Here is a 21,691-nt window from a genome sequence, read left to right on the forward strand (position 1 = left end):
GAGTTACACTGATGGGAAAATATGAAAATACCTCTTCACATTTTGGCGTTAAGTGTTGATATACTTCAGCAAACAGGAAAAGAGAAAAAATGTGAATTTCCTGTGTAATCTTAAATGCTGTTTATTATTTGGAATTGGTGCTGTGCTAGAGATTGTCTCTTGGGCTGAAAATCGTATTTCTGTCAGAAAACTGTGTAGAGACAAATAACATTTTTATTTTTTCTTTATATTCACACACACTATACTCTTACTATATTCTATTTCTAGATAAGGGGGCCTGCTGTACTTTGAATTATCCACACCTTAAGTCTGCAAAAAAATCAAATAAACATTAAATAAACCCGGTAGGAATGTTTTGCCACCAATATGGATTCATGCAGATTAGTTACTATCAAGTACAAGGTACTGTTTCATTATCACAGAGGAAAAGGAAATTGTTTTTAAAAATCTGAATTATTTTCTTAAAATGGAGTGTATGGGTGATGGCCTTCCTGTAATTTAAAGTTTTCTAGATAATGGGTATTCTAATAAAGGATCTCATACCATTTATAATGGTATTTAATATTTGTAAGAATATCCTATTTTTACTGCCATGTTATTGCATTTGGATACAATAGCTTTGCTAGTATTATGTCTTCTGGGGCCATGGTATTTAGTATTCCCAGTAGGTGATGCCAGGAGTAGTCCAACTTGCATGATTAATACACTGCAGATAAATATGTTTTGACCTCAGCTACCAACTAGCTATGTAGTTTCCTCTGTTGGACACTACAAACTGCAGGACACAGCAGTATTAAGGAACTGCTCTGTACTGAGGCAAGTGCAAGTAGATCAGTTGGTGCTGAGGTAGCCAGGGTTGGACAAGGTGCGGTGCCCACTGGGGTTGCCACCCCAGGGCACCCCCCATCCATCCTGTGGCCCCCGCCTGCTGCACACACACCCTGCCCCTCCCCCAAGTGTGCATATCTGATACTTCCCTCTGTGCGATCGGGAGAGGGGGGGCAACAGAAGGAGGACCGGCAGAGATCAGGTCTTGGTCGCCGGGCCGACCAGGTTTTTTTCCCAGTGTCCTGCTAGCCCAGTCCGACCCTTAAAGCAGCAGCAGGGGGATTATTGCAGGTTAGAGATAAATAAGGGTAAGGAAGAATAGCTTCAAGGTGAGTACCAGAAAATAAACCTTATTGCAAGGCAGTGGATGTGAAGGGTGAGGTAGTGGTAAAAAGGGACAGCTGCAGAATAAGGCTTGGGTGTTAATGGGCATCTTAGGATGAGATAAAGTCAGAGATGTACAGCTGTGGTTTGATGCAAACAGGGTGACCATTATTAATCATGGGGCTATATACTACAAAACTAGTAGGGTCTAGGCCCCATACTACTTATTTGGCAGGGCCTAGCCTTCAAGGAAGCCTGGGGAGGCAAGGGACTAAATGCCTGGAAGTAGAATAAGAAGAATGATTCACCAGTTCAAAGTCATTTAAATAGACGGCTTCCCTGGTTTTCCCCAGCAATGCCCTATTATGCCCAAGCACTTTCCCTATCAACACAAACCCTGTCCAATATGCAGCAAGCCCCAGCTCTTTTCAGAAGTTATGTATCTTACTGATGCTAGCCCGGGGTGTTAAAGCAACAAGGGACAGCTGTGGATGGGGCAAGGGCAGGGTAAATTCTACTGGATACTGTTTATCATGACCTGGATGAATAAGAATCTTCATAGACATACTACAGGGTAAATAAAAATCATGGCAGGGAGTTACACCTACAAGATAAAGCAAGGGCATGGAGAGACAGCTGTGGGTTGAGGAAGGACACGTCTGTTTTAAGTACCTTTACAGAGCAAAATTATTTTATTTAAAATTATTTTATAAATTATTTATTATTTTATCTTACTAACTTATCTGAGTAAGTTTACTCACATATTTCAAAATGATATAATTGTGCCAGTCACTGTACTTTAAATTTAAGGTACATGAAATATTTATTCAACTGTAGTGGTTTTTAGGTTGGGACCCTCTCCCGTTGCATTGAGCTCCCATAGGAGTCAACCACTCTGAGAACCTTGTTAACATAGAATCCTTGCTTTTCTGAAATACATCTATTTGCAGCAACGTGAGTTTGTTTTCCTGAACGTCACAACATTTTACTTCCAGTCTGACTATTACCCAGATATAGTGTCTTCGGTCTGCACTTACGCATTTAAAAGGACAAAACTTTTTAGGAGCTTAGTTCAAAGCACCCACATTGTCCTGTGTGTGTATATGTGCGGTTTCTTAGAATGACTGTACAAACATTTTGAACATTTAAGGCAAAGAGGAGAATTGAGACTAATCAGCTTGTATTCACTGCATTGGTTCTCCCTAGGGGGCAACATATTTAATATATGAACCACTGGGATAGACTGTCCTTGACTTTCGTTTTATTTAGCAGCTACTGAAAGTTAACACGAACTAGATGTTTCAGAAGTGTAAATAAAATTTGAAGCCCCCAGATATCATTTAGCAGATAATTATAGACAAAAACTAACACATGCCCCACAGTTACCACAACATAGAAACTCAAGTTGCTTTAGATGTCTATAGATCATATAAAACAATAAATAAAAACAAGAAACTTATCATTAAAGCAAGAATATCTCCTGAATGCCTATGCCAAAGTGCCTTTAAAGGCTAACTAAAATGCTAATTGTGTGTTTTGTTATTTTGTTTGCTGCTGGAAGAGTCAGCCCTCACTGATAGAAGCCTTCTTTTGGTATAAAATTTAATTTAACCCTGTAAAAAGAAAACTTCAACAGCCTCTTAGCAATCTCTCCTACCGGATTACTGGCACTTACAGGTTAAGTGATTTGCTCTGTTGATGCAATAAGTAATAGCCTACTCCTACAGTCTGACTGTTTTTGGAACTATTTAGGTGCCTTTAGGTACTCTAAAATGGTATGCAACACTCCCATCTTGATAAATAGCAGTTATGGAGACATACATCTGTATTATACATGCATAAAATAAAGACAGATGGTAAAATGATTTTTTTTTTTAAAAACATTTTTTATGGAAGGACCCCTCAGTATAAAAAATGTATTTTATATGTAGTATGGGATCTTTCCGTAATTTTAATCACCATATTTAGCCTACTCAAAGAAACAAATTTAAACATTTAATTAACCCAATAGGATTGTTTTTCCACCAGTATGGATTCATGCAGCTTAGGTACTCTTTTATTATTACAGAAAAAAAGGAAATAATTTAAATAAATTAGATGGCCTTCCCATAATACCGAGCTTTCTGGATACAAATATGGGATCTGTTTTCCACAAGCCTCCAAATTACGGAAGGGCCATCTCCCTTAGACTCCATTTTAATAAAATAATTAAAGTTTTTAAAAATTATTTCCTTTTTCTCTGTAATAATAAAACTGTACCTTGTACTCGATCCCAACTAAGATATAATTAATCCTTATTGGGGGCAAAACAAGCCTGTTGGGTTTATTCAATATTTAAATAGTTTTTAGCAGACTTAAGTTATGGAGATCCAAATTACAGAAATACCCTTTATTCGGAAAAAAACAGGTCCCGAGCATTCTGCATAACAGGTCCCATACCTGTACATTTTAATGGATCCCAACTAAGATATCATTAATTCTTACTGAAGGCAAAACAATTCTATTGGGTTTGATTAAGGTTTAAATGATTTTTTAGTAGACTTTGTGGTCCTTCTTTGCTTCAAACCTTTAGAAGTTTTTGTATCTTTGACACTTTTTTTTGTGCGACAGTTCGAAAAAGTAGAGGTTGCGGTGCTACAATTCACAAAGAGTTGCATTGGCGCTATTTTTTCCCACGCATACTTTTTCGGTTCTGACTTTTTAATAAATATCAGATATTCATGGAAAAAAACCAAAAAAAAAAACGAGAAAGGTATGGCGATCTAAATTACTGAAAGACCCTTTATCTGGAAAACCCCAGGTCCCAAGCATTCTGTTCAACAGGTCTAATACCTGTATCAGGTTTCCAAATACACTTACAAAATGATATTATGGGGGTCATTTATTAATATTCATTTTCCACAGTTTGATTTTTTTGCACCAAATATCATGAATTACGGTTCAATGTTTCAATGTTTATGATTTTTTTTATTAAAAAAATTATTTAATAAGCTACCATTCGCATTTTTAAAAATGTTGTGTTCATTCAAAGTAGAAAAAAACACAAACATTTGAAAATACCAATTTTGATAAGTAGCCTTTTGATAAGTGGTGTTTTATTATTACTTTACTATTAGTAAATTGTTTCTGTTTGTGTGAAACCCAGGGGCATTTCTGCCATCAGACAAAGTGAGAAACTTGCCTCGGGCAGCACCTTACCATGGATGGCAATAGCTCTTTTCTTTTATGAAAGCCCCAAAGCACTCTACACACTTGTAATCCTGCCTTGAATGGAAAATAACAACTTTCCCCAGCAAAATGTCTCACTCACTCTAAGTAGAGGGTTACATTTTGTTGAAGAGAAGCAGTTAGATCCTTGGATGAGCTTCTCTTAAAGGTTCCTATGGCACATTACCTTCAAGTCCTTCCAAAGCCAGTCAATTTATATTACATTTTTGATTGAATTATCTTTGATTATAATCTTAAACTATCTGAGATGAAGCCCCAGTCAATGAATGTATGTGTAAAGTGAATATTTTCATACCAGGCCCAAGACTGCCACTTCCAAAGAAGTAATACATTAATATGTGAAGTATTCATAGTCAAATATACAGACGTCTCCTCTCAGAGAACACACAGTCCTTTATGGGTGGAGAGATACAGAAACTTACTAACACCTGGATTTCATGAATCTCTGGGCAAGCTCAGTTTCTATTGAGGCTTTGAAATATTAGCTATACGTTTAATAAAACCTAAAGCCATGGGCGGCTGCAACTTCGACAGCTCCATTTGTGTTTTTTACAGACTTCTTCCATGTGTAATGAATTTTATATATTAAGGTGAGAAGACACAATTCTAACTCTCTATTTCAATAAGATGGAGGGATGCACTGAACCCCCGGCTGAACCCCCCCTTGATGAATACCATCCACCTTGCCAACTCCAATCCATACTGCAAACTGCCCACCCACTATGTAGCCCCACAAATCACTACAGATTATGAAAAGCATCTTCCAGCTTAGTATACAATAGGCTTCAGATAAAGGTGGTGTTCAGCCCTATGTAAACTGCCCCTTTAAACTGAAAGATCATGGTATGCATTAGACCACTGTATCTAAAATAATTTTTCCATAGTGATTACCCTTAGATTAATAACTCTACATGGGCCAACAGAAAGATATGAATTGTACTTAAGCTTTTTGGAAATCACTTAGTAGGAGCAATGCATATGTCTTATAAAAAAAGAACTACATATTTGTAAACAGAAGAAGTACTGGCCATGGAGGTAATTGTATTCTCTGTTTTAACTCTCTGTGCATATACAATATATAGCAGATAGGTTTTGATTTGAAAGTCAATATATTTTTCCTATAAGTTATGTACTCAGCAGTTTTGTATCGTATAGTACAGGTATGGGATTCGTTATCCAGAAACCCATTCTCTAGAAAGGTCCGAATTACACAAAGCCCATCTCCCATAGACTCCATTTTAATCAAATGATTTAAAATTTTAAAACTGATTTCCTTTTTCTATGTAGTAATAGAACAGTACCTTGTAATTGATGCCAACTAAGCTATAATTAATCCTTATTGGATGCAAAAAAAATTCTATTGGGTTTAATTAATGTTTTATTGATTTTTCAGTAGACTTAAGGTATGGAGATCTAAATTAAGGAAAGACCCCTTATCCGGAATACCCTTGGTCCTGCGCATTCTGGATAATGGGTCCTATACCTGTATATAGTTTGAGCAGAAGCCTTATTTTTTCTCTTCAAGTGGATTCTAATAGATTATCATCCCCACAACCTTTACAAACCCTTAAAAAATGTCCTTTACATGTTGATGAACTTGTAGTGGGTTGTAATTTTCACTATAAAGACACGTACATCTGTTTTAAAAGGGTTGCAAATACTCCATAAATCTGGCCCACTGTGCCCCCTAGTTCTCTAACATAGATATTTGTGCGACATTACCCATATTCCACACTAATTTGCTGCTCTGTTCAGGAATATGTTGAATACAAAGGAAAGCTATTAACATTGAGACCTCTTTTCCCTATGTCCAGCACACACAGTACGCTCAGTGCTCATACTACTCAACCAACAACTTCATAGGGGAATAAATTAGATAAATCATACTTATATTTTCCTTTTAGAGATTCTTTCGCTAGAGGGGACTTCTGGGAGATTTTCCCACTACAGTGTCCCTTTGAACAATAGAGAATCCCTAACAAAAACTGTGTGTGTGATCAACACATCACACCCTTCTGGCAAAGATATTCCCACTTCAAACATGGGAATAATTGGCTGTCTGTGGGCACTTAAGCTAACAATGGGACTTTTCTGCAACACGCAGTAACATTTAAAGACTACATCATACTTATTTGTCATGGGAATTTACCCCTAATTTTTAACCCCCTTTTTTTAACATTTTTTCATCCTTCATTTAAGCCACACCCAGCCTGGCACTATCTGTTTGGTAGCCATGCTACCAATCCATACTAAGGTACAACTCCCAGCATAGTAGCACGTTCAGGTTGCTGTGGGATGCTGTAAATTGTACTTCAAGAAGAGTGGGCTGGTGATTGCACAGCATTAGTAGGGAGTAAGCCTGTCAGTCTGCTGGTTTGTTTTGCCTTAAGACTTATAAAGACACCTTATCAAAGAGTTTATAGTATCATTTCTTCATAATACACACACTGAATGAAGGAATGCTTTGGAATATGTATATTTATTGTAGAGAGGGCACAGAACAGAGTATAAAATCTGTGATTTCAGCTTTTGCAGCACTTCTGCTACTGAATCGCTTCATTGCAAGCTCCAATTTCATCTCAGCATACTAAATTTCACACTTACAATTCCAGGAATTCACCCAAAACTTTCACTCTTGATTTGTTAATTGACTGTACTGTCTGGTTTTCTGTGCACAGAATATTTGATGTATTTTGTCTATTGATTTAGTATTGTATTCTAAATAAACAGCCTTTATAGTCAATTTCATTTAAACCATGGGCCCTTTATATCAAGCAGAAGGAATATTTAAGGGTCTTTTCCAGCTTAGTCCTGGAATGCAATTTGAATAGATTTAAGAGTTTTTAGAGAAAAAAAAATGTCCCCGCAAATATTTCAGATAAATCAGAAGATACTTTTTTTTTTTTTTAGTTTAGTAGCAATATTATTTCCTTGCTGCATATTCTCCAGCAGTTTAGGACTGTAGGTCTGCTGACTGCTTTGGCTAATGACCCCTCTGTCAGTATGGATTATTCTTACTGCTTTATTGGTCATTTTTCCATAAATAGTGAAAGGTATTTTGGCCACCAAATTTAAAAGGGAACTTCTTGTGCATTTTCTCTGCATTAACATTGCCTGCACTGCTAAGTCTGCTGGGTTTGCTGGGTTGCCAGAACCTGAGCAATGTTTGCACCTATTGTCAGTTTACCCCAATGAATATGTTTTTAGGGAGGCACCAAATCTAGGATTCAGTTCAGAATTTGTAAGAATGTCAAGACTTTTTACAGCATTTGAACTGAACCCTAACCCTTCTCAACATGTGACTTTAAAGCTCTGGACAAGTAATGTAATATTTCTTCCCACACTTAATGCAATTTTTTTTCCATTGCAGAGGATTACTTATACATATATTTATTATTACATTATACCTGTACAAAATGATATCTTATAATTGCATGTGGTTGATCCTACAAGGGCAATTCCAGGCAACTAATCAGCAGGAAATAATCACGTTTGGAAATTTAGCGAATCAGTCCTGTCCTCTTTTTTTTTTTTTTTTTGAGCAGGGGTAATTACCATAAAACCTGTAGCAGTGTTGTTCCCAGTTGTATACAGTGGTTTATCAGACCCTGCAGTGGTAAAAGGATTCTCAGGGGGCTGAGTGACTAAATCAAGTAATGTATACACCATTGGTGGGTCAATATTACAAGTTAAAGAACCCATGGTTTTGCAGTGATATTTTTGTTAGTTTTAATGGTTTGATCCATGGTCAGACTAGCCTGCCAGTGTACTAGAGGATCTCTCTGTTGGTTCCAGTCTGGGAAATGCCCATCAGAATATGTGACACAGAACCCTAAGCCCACATTGTTTTTTGTTTTATCCACTGTCACCCTGACTATATCATCCACCTTTATATTGATAGTCGACAATGTATGAAAGAGAAGGATGGGGGTAAGAATAACCACGGAGGTAAGACTCCTGAGCCCTGACAACTGCCACCAGAGAGAGCAGAACAGATCACAGAGGACAGCTAACACAGTGCAAGCTGCATGGAGGATAATCAGATTTGAAATATATCCATATATGTACACCTTACATCAGCCCTTTCTTATTTCCACCATAAGACTATATAAACTCTATATCATTTGGTGTTGATCCATCTAATTTTTGTAAGAGTGAGCCTTTTAGGTTTTCTAGTGTGCCAAAGAATGCCCCAAGAAGGTCTAACCCCACACCATTTCAGAAGTGTTTTATAAACAGTAGAAAAATAGAGACAAATGGTCACTTTGCTCGTTTTTACACAATTAAAAAAACATCAGTCTCATATGCAGGCCAGATGTGTGAGATGACAGTTCATTTGATAATCCCGTTATATAGCAATTCTATTTTTAGACATCAAACAGTTTTAATAGAGATGTGTAGCCACTGAGCAAGAATATTCATTTTAAAAGTCATTTTTGCCAATAGCTTTTAGGTCTGGGTAATTGTCACTAACTCTGACATATAAGATTTTGTCTTTATTGGTTGTGGGAATTGAATTGAGATATTTTAGCATCACATGTATATGTGCTAGCCAATTTTGCACAACTTCTTCGAAACAAGTTAAATCAAGTGTCCCAGAAATACGTTTCCCTGAAAAGAAATTGCTTTTCATGAGATTCTATCCATTTGGGAACCATACAAACCATTTTTATTTGTTAGAACTCCTGATGGAAGTCAGTTGATTAATCCATCATGAGAAAAATTAACGTATTTATTCCGTGTGTTTCCAGTTATCCCAGAACAGTGTTTTGTAAATGTTCTTTGGTGCATGTTCTGGTAAAGTCCTCTTTGCCAAAACTGCACCCTTATTACTATGTCTATGTATTAACTTACTCATTAACTGTATTTCTGTTTCTTGGTTCTTGCATGTGTTTCAGGGCACAGACAGAAACTGGAAGAACAATCAAAGCCATTTTCTGACCGCTTTAGTGACCTTCGGCAAACATTTAGGGTCCAGCCTAATTCAAATCCAAGGGCCACACTGACCAACACAAATCCCTTCAGCAGTCAGGCTCAGACCCAGATACAAGGTAAGAGTGCAGTCAGGGTGCAGGCATTTTGCAGGCTGCTAGCTTGGCATGGTGTGAAATGAATGAAAAGATGCGCAATGCTATGATCTTTAGTAATGGTTGCATTTAACTAATATGCACCTTATGCTTAAGTGAGGTCAAATAAATGTAAGAATTCTATAGATACATATCCGCACCATTATTTTTCACGCCTGATTTTCTGACAGTAAGAATCCTATGATTGGAAGGCAAAATAATGAGACATCATTTGTTGTTCAAGTAAAAAGAGTGGCTATATAAAGTTGTTTTCTAGGTTTGTTTCTATATATTTTTTTCCTACGGGTATTTACTTAAGCATGTGATATTTGTTGTTTCAGTAATTATGATGACAGTTTCACAGATTATCTGTCAGAGTATTCCTATTTACTTTTAAGCTTTTTTCCCCTTCTTGATAAGCTCTTGCAGAACATTAAAACCCCCAAGAAAATGATTGGATTCAGCTGCACAGGGCCACTAAGTCAGTTCTGATGAATCAAAAGGCTTTAATAAATGTGACAATTCATTCAAACAGTTTCCTGATAGAAAAATGTTACCTTCAGCAAAATGCGTTGATTACTATAATAGAATTCAACCAGCATTGAATCCACGAGGATTCCCTAATTGATTTATAAAAAAATATTCTCCTTTATAGTAACATACCATCTAATGTGCCTCCTTAGGGCACTGGGCACTTCATTAACCCAGCAGGAAATCTGCCACAGCCTATGAATCAACGGCAATACCTGCCCCTTCACTTTTTTTCAATCTTTCGATTCTGAGTAACCCTCAAAATTGCCTTGTTCCACATTTTTGGGCAATTACCAGGGATCGCTGCATGCAATGTGTTTTACATGTGGCGATTGAAAGAAAAGTAATGGGGCAGGTATTGTCAGTCTGCAGTGGAAGAGGCAATTTCTTGACAGGAGATGAAGCCCCCTATATGTCAGGGCCCTTAAAGAGCATAATACCTGATCCCTGTATGATATCCACAGAATAAAGTGACTTTAAAGAATGCCAAAAATGGGCTAGTTTTTCTGTTATAGGACAACTTAATCCTCATACAATCATGGCCTCATAAATTGGGCTTCTGTGGACAGCAGCTCTATGTCTATTAGGTCAGAACTCTTTGTGCATATATATATATATATATATATATATATACTGTACATACAGTATAAGCCTAGTTTTTCAGCAGCCAAAATGTGCTGAAAAAAAACACCCTCGGCTTATACTCGAGTCGGGTGCCATGGGTCCCTCTAGACTAGCACCCTCTCTCCTTTGTGTGCAAATTAGGCCACCTGCAACCAGACCCTCCAGTGCCCTGGCCTAGGCTCCCACTAGCAATACTTATTTCCCCTTACATCCCTCCAGGACTGGGTCTGCTGCCAGTTTGCCAATGTGCAATGAGCGTGGGGTAGTACTCATATTGTTTTTGTTGACCCTCTTCTCTGCTTACAGAGCTAGTTTACTGTTTTTCTTTGAAATAAATATTGAAAAACATATACCCCACTGATTCCTCAATTAATTTAATTTTATTGGTATTTATTTTGATTAAAACTTAGCAGAAGCTGTTGCATTTCCCACTCTAGGCTTATACTCGAGTCAATAAGTTTTTCCAGTTTTCTTAGGTAAAATTAGGTACCTCGGCTTATATTCGGATCGGCTTGTACTCAAGTATATACGGGTATATATATATATATATATATAAATATACATATTTACATATTGTGTATAATACAAGTATGGGACCTGTTATCCGGAAACCTGTTATCCAGAGAGCTCCAGATTTCCTAGAAAGAGTAAACCCATATCTTGTACTTGATCTAAACCTTATTGGGTTTATTTCACGTTTAAGTGATTTTTTAATAGACATAAGGCATGGTGATCCAAATTACAGAAAGACCCCTTATCCAGAAAACTCCATCTGTGGGGACAACACAGGAGTAATATGACATAATGGGCCGTTTATTTCAGGGTTTACATGCCTTTAAAGCAGCAGTATATCCCACTGCTAAATATATGTCATGCCTATTGTTTTAATCATGAAAAATCTCACAAGGGCCTAACATGGAGTAGCTTCAGTTTTCTGGTTTTATTGGTTTAGCTCAAGAACTAACAAAAAACATAGTATTCTAATGATTAAAACAATAGGAAAAACGTATGTTAAGCATATTCATAGGGTTGTATTGAACAAGGGGCTATGTTTTCCCCTTACTACACAGATACAGAGGTAAATACAGACTACTCCATGTATATTCCAATAATTATTTAGGACAAAAAGGTAATGGGTTAAAATGGTTGAGTGCCACAGCAATTTGTAGTTGTTTTTTTCTGACAATTAAAGAGTTAATAGTGCTTTGGGATTTCAAAGGATGTGTTTTTTTTTCATCTCCATGGGAAATGCCCCCAAGCTAGAGATTTTTGGCATGTAATTAGACAGAGAACTACTGAGTTTTCATCACAAAGCCAACACTATGGAAAGCAAAGCACATGAATATGTGTGTGTTCAGTCTGTGTATGTGTACTCTGCACTCTGTGCTCATGTGTAGAACAGGGTACGTAGTGCTTTGTTAAACACTTTCCATAACATCCGTGCTCCCAGTCCCGCAGAAAAGAAATGCTTAGTCTAGTTAGGGAAACTGAGAACATTTTCATGTGTGGCAGGGCTACAAGAAATAATAAACCCCTCTACACGGTTTGTGTGTAACAGACTGTTCCAATTGTGTATATTAGCCTGGTCCGTGTTCAATGGTAGATGGGTTCATTGAGAAATGTATGTGTGTATATTTGTATTTATGTGGAATTCTGTGAATGCAAGTCATACTACATTTTATGAATGGCTAATAGCAATATATATGCACTATACACAACAGAAATGCTGCACAAGAAAATTATAGTTCAGTGCTACAAATTTGTTTGGCGCTTTTTAAATATATGTTAATAATAACAAGGAAGCGATGTTCCAGTGCGAGGAGACAGCCATGTCTTGCCCATGTGCCAGCCCCCCAGTATGTGCTTCCATTCTGTAGAATTGCACTTATTATTCCTGGGGGCTGGGAGTAAGGGGCAAATTGAAAAATACCATGATTATTTTTTTCTCACAGGTATAGATCTGCCTTTCAACTTATACTGCATAAACTTCTGTACACCAGCTGTGGAGAGGTATAGAATAAAATAGGACAAGTTGTTTCTAGTATATATACATGGGTACCAAATCTATCAAGAACATTTTTTGGTCCTTTGTGGTTCAACATGTGGTCAGGGATGTCCCCTATCTCTTACAAGCTTAAATAAGATTTTAAAACTGAGGGCTATGGCACATAATGTGTTGTCCAATGGCATAGTTAGTCTTGAGGGAAGGTGGTCAAAGCTGGCACTGCTACCTCAATGATTTCTTTGGAAACTGCCTGACAGTACCAGTACCAGCATCTCTCAAAATCAAACTGCTCTTGAGTATTTTTGAGCTTAAAAATGTACCGGTGGTGTCAGGGGCTCCTGAGTTCAATAGGAGGCAGAAAGGGTAGTTTAGGCAGTGCTCTGCCAGCTGAAATATGCCAGTGGAAAAAATTCTGTGTGCCATCACCGTTACAATCACACTTCAACTAGGGTTACAGGAACATCCAGTAGAGCAGATATGAATTTGCTAAAACACTTCTCTTAACTGGCCTTCAGGCTTGGCTCACCATTCACTGTTATGGAACCCTTCTCAACCTCAGGCCTGACCCTGCCCAAGGTTGAGAAGAGACTTAAGATCTGAGCCCACCCGCCACCTTAGCTGACATCAGAGATGATGATTCTAGCTTTTGGAGTCTAGCCACAACACAACCAATTTTTCAGCCCAAATCCACAGGTCCCTTGGGTTTCAGGCCAGCTTGCACATCGCTTATGGTGAAGTTCCGCAGTGTAAAAAAAATGTGTCTGTTACATCCTCCCTTCACTGTAATAGTACTGCATCATTGAGATTTGACTACAAGGGGTAGTGACTGAAGACTTGATAAATTGATAAATATGCTCCATAATTTTTGCTTTTCGCAAGGCAGATATTTCCAATGCACATACAGATATCTATGTATAAAAAAAGCCTAAAAAATGAAAATAAAAGTTGGCACATCCAATTAAAAGTAACCCTGAGACTTGACTGAATAACAAATATTGTAGGGAATGTTGCATATTTTACCATGTAAATGGCATTTGTCCATTCAGCATTTTACACACAGCCATTGATATAAATGCAAAAACGTGAATACATTACAGCTTCAAAGTACATATTTCTATTTTAAGTATGCTCAGGAACTTACAATTTACTAAATTGCTCCCAAGCAGGCAATTGATGTTCTGTGTAGTTGTTTATGGAATGAAAGAAACACTAAACCTAAAACACATATTATTTTATACAGAAAAATCCTAGGGACACATACACAAATGTATGTACAAGAGGGCCAAATTGGATATGGATATTCTGGCAAATGCGCTGGAGTCAGTGGGCTTTTTTGTCAATTTTAATACAGCTAATTGCAATCGATTCAATGGTCATTTTTCTGCACGTTTAGCTTTTTTTCCGGAAAAAAAAGGCATGGCAAAATTTTAGCACAGATCAGCAACATTTTTTGCTGCTTGTAAAACTGCAAATTTTGGTGCAAATTTGTATCAGGACATAAAAATGAGTTCATCCCTAGTCATGAGTTTTTCAGCCTCATTTACTACTGCATGTATCTATGTTATTACAAGATGCTAGGCTGTGGGATTGCATTTAAATTCATTACAATAAGTTAGGAAAACTATACCCCCCAGTATGAATTCTTACCCAACAGGTAAGGTTTATATCATATTAAGATGCCTATTAAAGTATTTTACCAAATATATATGTGCTCCCTCAGAGATCACATGACAGGAAATAACGCAGTTCTAACAGGAAGAAGTAAAAGACTCTGTCCATTAATTGGCTGATGTGGCCTAGCATGTATGTGTGCCCTTTTGTTTGCGTGCACTGTGAATCCTATGGTCCCAGAGGACAACCCTTAGTACATAAAATAATTTTAAGTATGTTTTTATAAAAATAGTTTATTTAGATGAAGTCTATGAGCTGTTTTATGCAGTATATTTTTTATAGAGACCTACTTTGCTTGGGGGTATAGTTCTCCTTTAACCTACTCTAGATTTTCTAGAAGTGTCCGTGATCTTTTTTCACGATCTGATAACAATCTTTATTGTTTCATACTCCATCCCAATTTAAAAAATCACCAAAACATGTAGCACTGTTTTGTAGAACTGAGGGGCTGATAAATGACATATCAAGTTGGGGAATCCTAAGGGGTTCTCTGCAGTTCAATATTGTTCCCATTTAGCAAGACCTTCCTGAACGTATACATCCACTAAATTCAGTACCTGTATCAATTCATCATAGTGTGTCCGAACTCCATTCTGCTCCGACGCCTGAATCCTGACTTCCGATGCATATTGCATGTACGGAGTAAGTTTTCGGACAATTATTTTCAATTGAATTCAACACAGAAAATAAATTCTTAAATGTCTTTGTGACATGTGATTTACCAAGCCTTCATAAATCAGCCCTTGTCTAATTTGAATCTACCTAATAGCACACTGCCTTTGCATTCTTTCCAAAAATCTAAATAACTTATTCATTTCAGGCTGGATTTGCATTGAAAGCCTGATGGGTTTAATGAAGTGAAAAGCTTGAGAAATAATTAACTGATATTTAAGTTGTCTCTTTTAAGCAGAAATGGAGATTGATGACAGATCTATAAATGTAACCATTTTTCTGGCAGTTTCAGTATTTTTGTTTTTATAAGGCTTTTGGCTGAAAGCTTCTCACTTCCTCTCCAATACGTGGAATCTTTCTGCATATAAACAGTAAAACCTTCATGACAAGGATTTGGGAAAAGGTTTTAGTGCAAATATGTTTAGTATCACAGCTAATGTTTTATCAGATTTTGTCATATTGCATCCCATCTGTTTATTTCGCCTTATTCAATGAAACATATAAAGTCTTCTTAAAACTTGAATTTGAACGATTGCAAATTTCAGGCTTTTTTATATTATACAAATTTGATTACATTTTAGGGGCAGATTTCTAAAAGATCAAAAGGATTCCCAGCAGTTTGATAGTATTAAACTTTTTCATAAAAAATGTATTTTTTCCAATTTTTAGAACTTGTCATATTGACCACAATAATATTGTTAAAATAGCACGACTTTTTTTGTGGTTTTCGTTAACTTCCACTAAAAAGTCATATTTTTTCGCAAAGACTATGACCATTTCGGAATTCATTCAAGCTTTGGTATCTTTTGGCCAGGTTGGAGCTGCAGAGTGCCATTGAGTCCTATGGGAGGCTTCCAAAATCATGCATTGAAGTTTCAAAGCCAGAAAGGTTTTCACGGCGTTTACAATCGTTCGGATCCGAAAATTTTGTGACTTTCGGTCTCAACCATGATATTTTCGTTCGCCCCAGAAAATAATTTTCACGCAATTTTCACACATCAGAAATTATCATGGTTACTCCGAATTTTTTCCAATCGTGCTTTTAATTAGTGAAAATTTGTGCTTTAATGAATGGGCCCCATTATGTGTAAATATACATTTTTTTTATTTGGGATAAGCAGTATTTATAAGGCATGCACCAAATCCTCGGTTTCGGTATTCGGACGAATCCTTGGGTATGGATTTAACCTAATATTGGAGCTAATCCAGAACCCGGAACAGGAAGTGCAGTAAACAAAGGGGACAGTTTTTTTCATTACATAGGGTTTGATTTGGTTCAGCCAGGCTCTTGTATTTGGCTGAATCCTACTAAATATGGCTTGGATTCGGCAAACCCTGAAGCAAATTCAGGATTCGCTGCATCCCTAGTATTTATCTAAATGATATAATAGGTAGGTTTCTTAGCCTTTAATTTATTTTCTTTGTATGGCATCTATAGTCTTACTTGCAACAGACTTTTGGTCCTTGTTTGAACAAACAGTGCCAGCCTTACTGGTGTATTGTGCCCCACAAGCAAAAGTGCTTGAAAAGATGAAGGACAGCACTCCAGGGCCGGAACTTTGGGTAGGCAGAAAAGGCACCTGCCTAGAGCACAACAATAGGGGGGGGGAGGTGCAGGCAGGTACCTCTCCTGTCTCCCTAGTCGGTCCTCCTTTGTCATTGCCTCACGATAATATTGTATTGGTGATCCGAAAGTCACAAAATTTTCATACCGATGATTGTAAACAGCAGCAAAACCTTTCCAATTTTTTTGCGCAAGCGTATGAAAAAGTCGCTCAAATGAACGACTAAATGTCCCAAAGAGAGACAAATTGTGTGAGGTTTGTTTTTTTGTGTACTGCATGCACAGATTCTGCATCTGAATTCCCAAAAAGTATATTTGGTGCATCCCTACTAAAGACAACATATTCTGACCACTAGAAGTTTAGCTGCTTGTTAGATACTTGTCAAATATTTAAACATGTTTTGCACAAAACCAATTAACCTCTAACTAAATAAAAAATCAAGAATACATGTAACATTTTGCTGGCATTTGTTCAGCATGGGGGGTTAAATGTAAGACTGAATGCAGCTTTAATGCATTTACATAAGCAGAGCTTGGTGGAAACATTTAAATCTTGCCCTTCTCGAAAATGTGATACCTGAACAGTATACAGACTCCGTACTATAATTGTATTTGACATCTAGTAGCAAACCTAGGAATTTCCAGTGTCCCACAAGAATCTAGCTGTGAGAGATACAGTGAATACCATTATTTTAATAGGGATTTTTAGATGTCAGCAAGAATTTGAATTTTCTAGTGTAGTGAAGAGAAATTCTCAGGAAAAATGTTTGCTTACTGGGTGGCATTCCCAAAAGAGAGAAGTCAGAACCCTAAAGCCAGAATCAATATAATTAGGAGGTACTCGGCAACTAGAGACATTTCACACATAACATTGCCTCATGTGCTGGATCCTTGCGTTGGTCACATGTAGAAAGTGTGTAGGTTTATTACCTATTGTAACGTTTTAATGTGAGAAATTTACACCAGCAGTCCCTATATTAGCGAGTTTGTGTTTAGAACACCTTTGTGAATTGTTGGTCTCTACCACTGAGAACGCTAATAAATTCCATTCTCTAAAGTAGCGCAGCGGTCTGAAACCAAAACACAACCAGGCCAGATTTTGGTTGGCATCCAGTTTTTTTTTTTATTTCTGCAATATTTTCTTTCCTCTGGAGATTGGAAAGGGTACAGAAAATAAACACAAAGTTACAATAACAGTCTGCTGGATTCCCACATAATTGAAGTAGTAAATATTTAACCCTTTGTAATGCACCTTTATCCTCTGTCCAGATGGTATTTATACAGACAGCTAAATGTGTATTCCAGGTAATTAGAAGAACTGTCATACAGACATTTATGGGAATGCAAAAGCTGGTTCCTAACTACAGCAGCTCATTATCTAGTATTTAGACACTATCTAGAATCTAGACCAGCAGTTCTCAACCTGTGGGTCGGGACCCCTTTGGGGGTCGAATGACCCTTTCACAGGGGTCGCCTAAGACCATCGGAAAACACACATTTCTGATGGTCTTAGGAATAATTTTATGGTTGGGGGTCACCACAACATAAGAAACTGTATTAAAGGGTCACGTCATTAGAAAGATTGAGAACCACTGATCTAGACATATTTCTATTTACTTTATTTATATCTGGTAGATATTTCACATAAGCATTTAATGCAGCACAATAAGAATTCAGGCATTAGCCACGCCATACAGGTCAAACAGAAAATGCTGGTGCTATATAAATGAAGAATAATAATAACTCACATTACAGACATCTGGGGGGCCTATTTTTTTCTAAAGCAATTAAACTCTAAATTTTATAAAACTTGAATGTTTGCTTATTTATTAAAAAACCCGAATATAAAAAACCATGAAAAAAACTCAAATACCTCAGATTTGCATTTTACTCATCATTTTTGAGTCTACAAGCTCAAAAAAGTTTCAAAAAATTGAACTGAATAAATCGTTTTAATTTTGCCTGCGACTCTTGACTTTGCAAGCATTCAGATGCTGAAGTTTTACACTTGAGTTTTTCACTTTTTTGTTCAATATCAGAAATTTGAATTTTTAAAAGTTATGATTTTTAACACAAAAAAGTCAAATCACGGTAAAATTAAAATACGAATGATAAATCAGCCCCTTAGTCTATAAGAATCTGACAGATACATAGCTATGACCTTTATTGTCAGATACTGATATATTAAGGGTAATACAGTAGAACCTCCCCTTTACATATTTCAAGGGACCCATAAAAATGGTGTAAAATCCAGAAAAATGTAAAATCAAGGAAATGCATTATATATATATATTCAGGGTCGGACTGGGGTTTTTTTCCCAGTGTCCCCCAGGGTAACAGAAAATTGAGGTTTTACTGTAGGTGATTCTAATTCTCTAAGACACTTAAACTAAAATGTAATAAAAGTTGTAAACAGAAGAATAAGAAATAAATAGAAGAACAAATATACTACATACTATATATTACATTGCACATTTTTATTGCAAATATCATATTCTTAAGACCTAATTGAAGGTAGTACAGGTATAGGACCTGTTATCCAGAATGCTTGGGACCAAGGGTATTCCGGATAAGGGATCTTTCCATAATTTGGATCTTTATACCTTAAGTCTACTAAAAACCCAATAGGATTATTTTGCATACAGCAAGAATTAATTATATCTTAGTTGGGATGAAATACAAAGCACTGTGTTATTTTTACAGAGAAAAAGGAATTCAATTTTAATATCTGAATTATTTGATTAAAATGGAGTCTATGGGAGACAGGCTTTCCATAATTCGAAGCTTCCTGGATATTGGGTTTCAGGATAACGGATCCCATACCTGTATAGTTTTGTGGTGGGAAAATAACTTTTTAACTAAGAAGTATTATTACATTTACTGCACTCTTATACAAGCTATAATATTCACAATCTATTTCTACTGTCAGAATTGCTAAATACTTTGCAGGTTTGCAAAAGCTCTGTTAACATAAGGCTAATGCCCCACGGAGAGATTACTCGCCCACAATAAATCTCTGCTACCGCGGACGACTAATCTCTCCAAAATGCCTTTCACTGGCAACAAAGGGAATCGCTGGTGGAAAGGCCTATGTGTTGCTTCATTTTCACGAAGTCACGCAAAGTTGCCTGCAGGAGGAAACTTTGCACAACTTTGGAGAAAACAAAGTGACATGTAGGCCTTTCCACCAGCTATTCCCTTTGCTGCCAGTGGAAAGGCATTTCTGGGAGATTAGTCGCCCGTGTAGCAGGCGAGTAATCGCTCTGTGAGGCATCAGCCTAAAGCAATCATTTTTGGCACCGTTAATTATTTTTCTTAATGACTTTTTAATCCCCCATTAGGAGCCTAGTTTCTAAACCTGAACTGTGTAAATGATTTATGCAGGAAAACTGCTTAAAAAGTGGTGTAAAATAAATGGTGCATTTGTAAAGGTGTGTATTTTCTTTTGCAGCACCCAGTTGCAATTACTTCATTATTGTACAGCACTTTAGACCTTGCATAAGCCATTAATCTTAATGGGAAACATTTATCTGCCAAGTGCGAAAACTGCACAAAAAGGACAAGTAAAAAAGGCTGTTTTTACACAGCATTTTAAGCGGTTCCTGCGGTTAAGCGGTTCCTGTATGCCTAAAATTAATACACAGATTGATAAATATGTCTGGTGATCTGACTTATATATATATGAATGTTACAACATGATCTTTAATAAAATAGTACTTTACAAGCATTAAAGTCTCTTTAACGCATGCAAACATTTCAGGCATATTTCCCCCTCTCTGTGCAGAGCCAGATTTATTAAAAGCATTTTGAATGACAAGCATTCAGTTGATATACAAGGAAAGACTTGACTCCAGTGAAGGGGGGTGATGGTCACTTCATGAGCTGGGGACATGGACTGAACTAAATCAGAAGCACTGACCTCCCCGTGGCTTCCAATTTATATACATACCACTCTGCGCTACTTTCCCAACCCAAAACATTGACATTTCCGTAGATAGATCAGGTCAGATTTGGAAGCTCTTAGTCCCTGGGCTGAGCCCTCACAATGGCTAAATTCTTACCTCTAAATGGATTCATTCACTTGGTGTAGCAGCTGGTGTGATTTTGAGAAGAAAATAAACATTTCCTTGAACTATTTTGATTGGCAAAGGAGGGGTACAGTTCAGCACTCAAGACGGCAGGCTGCACAATGCAGGGAAATGCAGGAATGGGTAAGATCATGGCAAGGTGTCACACGCTACATCATACCTATGCCTGTGTACTAATAAGTATAGAAAAACTACACATCAGGAATGAGCACTCAGGGAACCCATACATCAGGGAGAGGCTAAAGCTGAAGTTTAGCCTACACAGAGAGGGGTTTCTGAGAGTTGTAGTTCTGCAGTAGCATTTGTGAACTAGTAAGAATTTACTAGTAGAAGTAAATGCTTTTATAACCGTGTCAGTTCTGAGACACCTTTCCAACAGGCAGGAAAATGTTAATAAGCCATTAAATATAATGAATCTGTCTCTAATTTGTTTGGGGTAAGAATCTACAAGCATTGCACACTGTCAGGTCAGCTTTGTTTCAGGCTATTAAGGGTTTCTCAAATGGTGCTTGTGTACAGTACTTCATCGTTTCATTAGGATGAGAAGGCACATTTACTAATGCAAGGTGCAGTGCATAGCTCAAAAGTTCATCATTATAAATGCTGCTCACAAGATACTTACGGCAATATGCACTTCTCTATATTTGTTTCCCTATTGCTGAATAATGAGCAAAATACAGGGGATCCTTAGAATTAACACCCGCTTTGTCATGATATTGCTAATGCTGCACCATGTTGAACCTCCTCACACAACTGACTTATTGCAGAAATTACACAGTTTGAACCACTAATGCCACTAGGAAAATGCATCTTAATCCTGGTATTAAAGTAACACTGAAAAATTAAAGTGTTTTAAAAAGTTATTAAAACGTAATGCAGTGTTGCCCTGCACTGGTAAAGTTGTGTTTTTGCCTTAGAAACACTAATATACAGTATATATAAACACTAATATAGTTTATATAAATAAGCTTGCATGTAGCAATGCAGGCAATTGAAAGAGGAATAAATGGCACAGGCTAAGCTCTATAGAACACCATTATGTTCTACATACCTTAACTGCTATGTAACCTGAGCCTTTCCTCCTTTGAAT

The 21,691-nt window shown here is 37.0% G+C and overlaps 1 protein-coding gene across 1 annotated transcript in view; it reads left to right on the forward strand.

The window, feature by feature from the left end:
- Nucleotides 1-21,691, forward strand: part of runx3 (RUNX family transcription factor 3) — a 37,053-nt gene that overhangs the window by 12,448 nt on the left and 2,914 nt on the right. The window contains exon 4 of the mRNA XM_002936597.5: nucleotides 9,279-9,431. Coding sequence (XP_002936643.1) covers nucleotides 9,279-9,431 — 153 coding nt within the window. The remainder of the gene's footprint in view (nucleotides 1-9,278; nucleotides 9,432-21,691) is intronic.

Source organism: Xenopus tropicalis, chromosome 2 (genome assembly GCF_000004195.4).
Source record: "Xenopus tropicalis strain Nigerian chromosome 2, UCB_Xtro_10.0, whole genome shotgun sequence".
In the NCBI taxonomy this organism is placed as follows: domain Eukaryota; kingdom Metazoa; phylum Chordata; class Amphibia; order Anura; family Pipidae; genus Xenopus; species Xenopus tropicalis.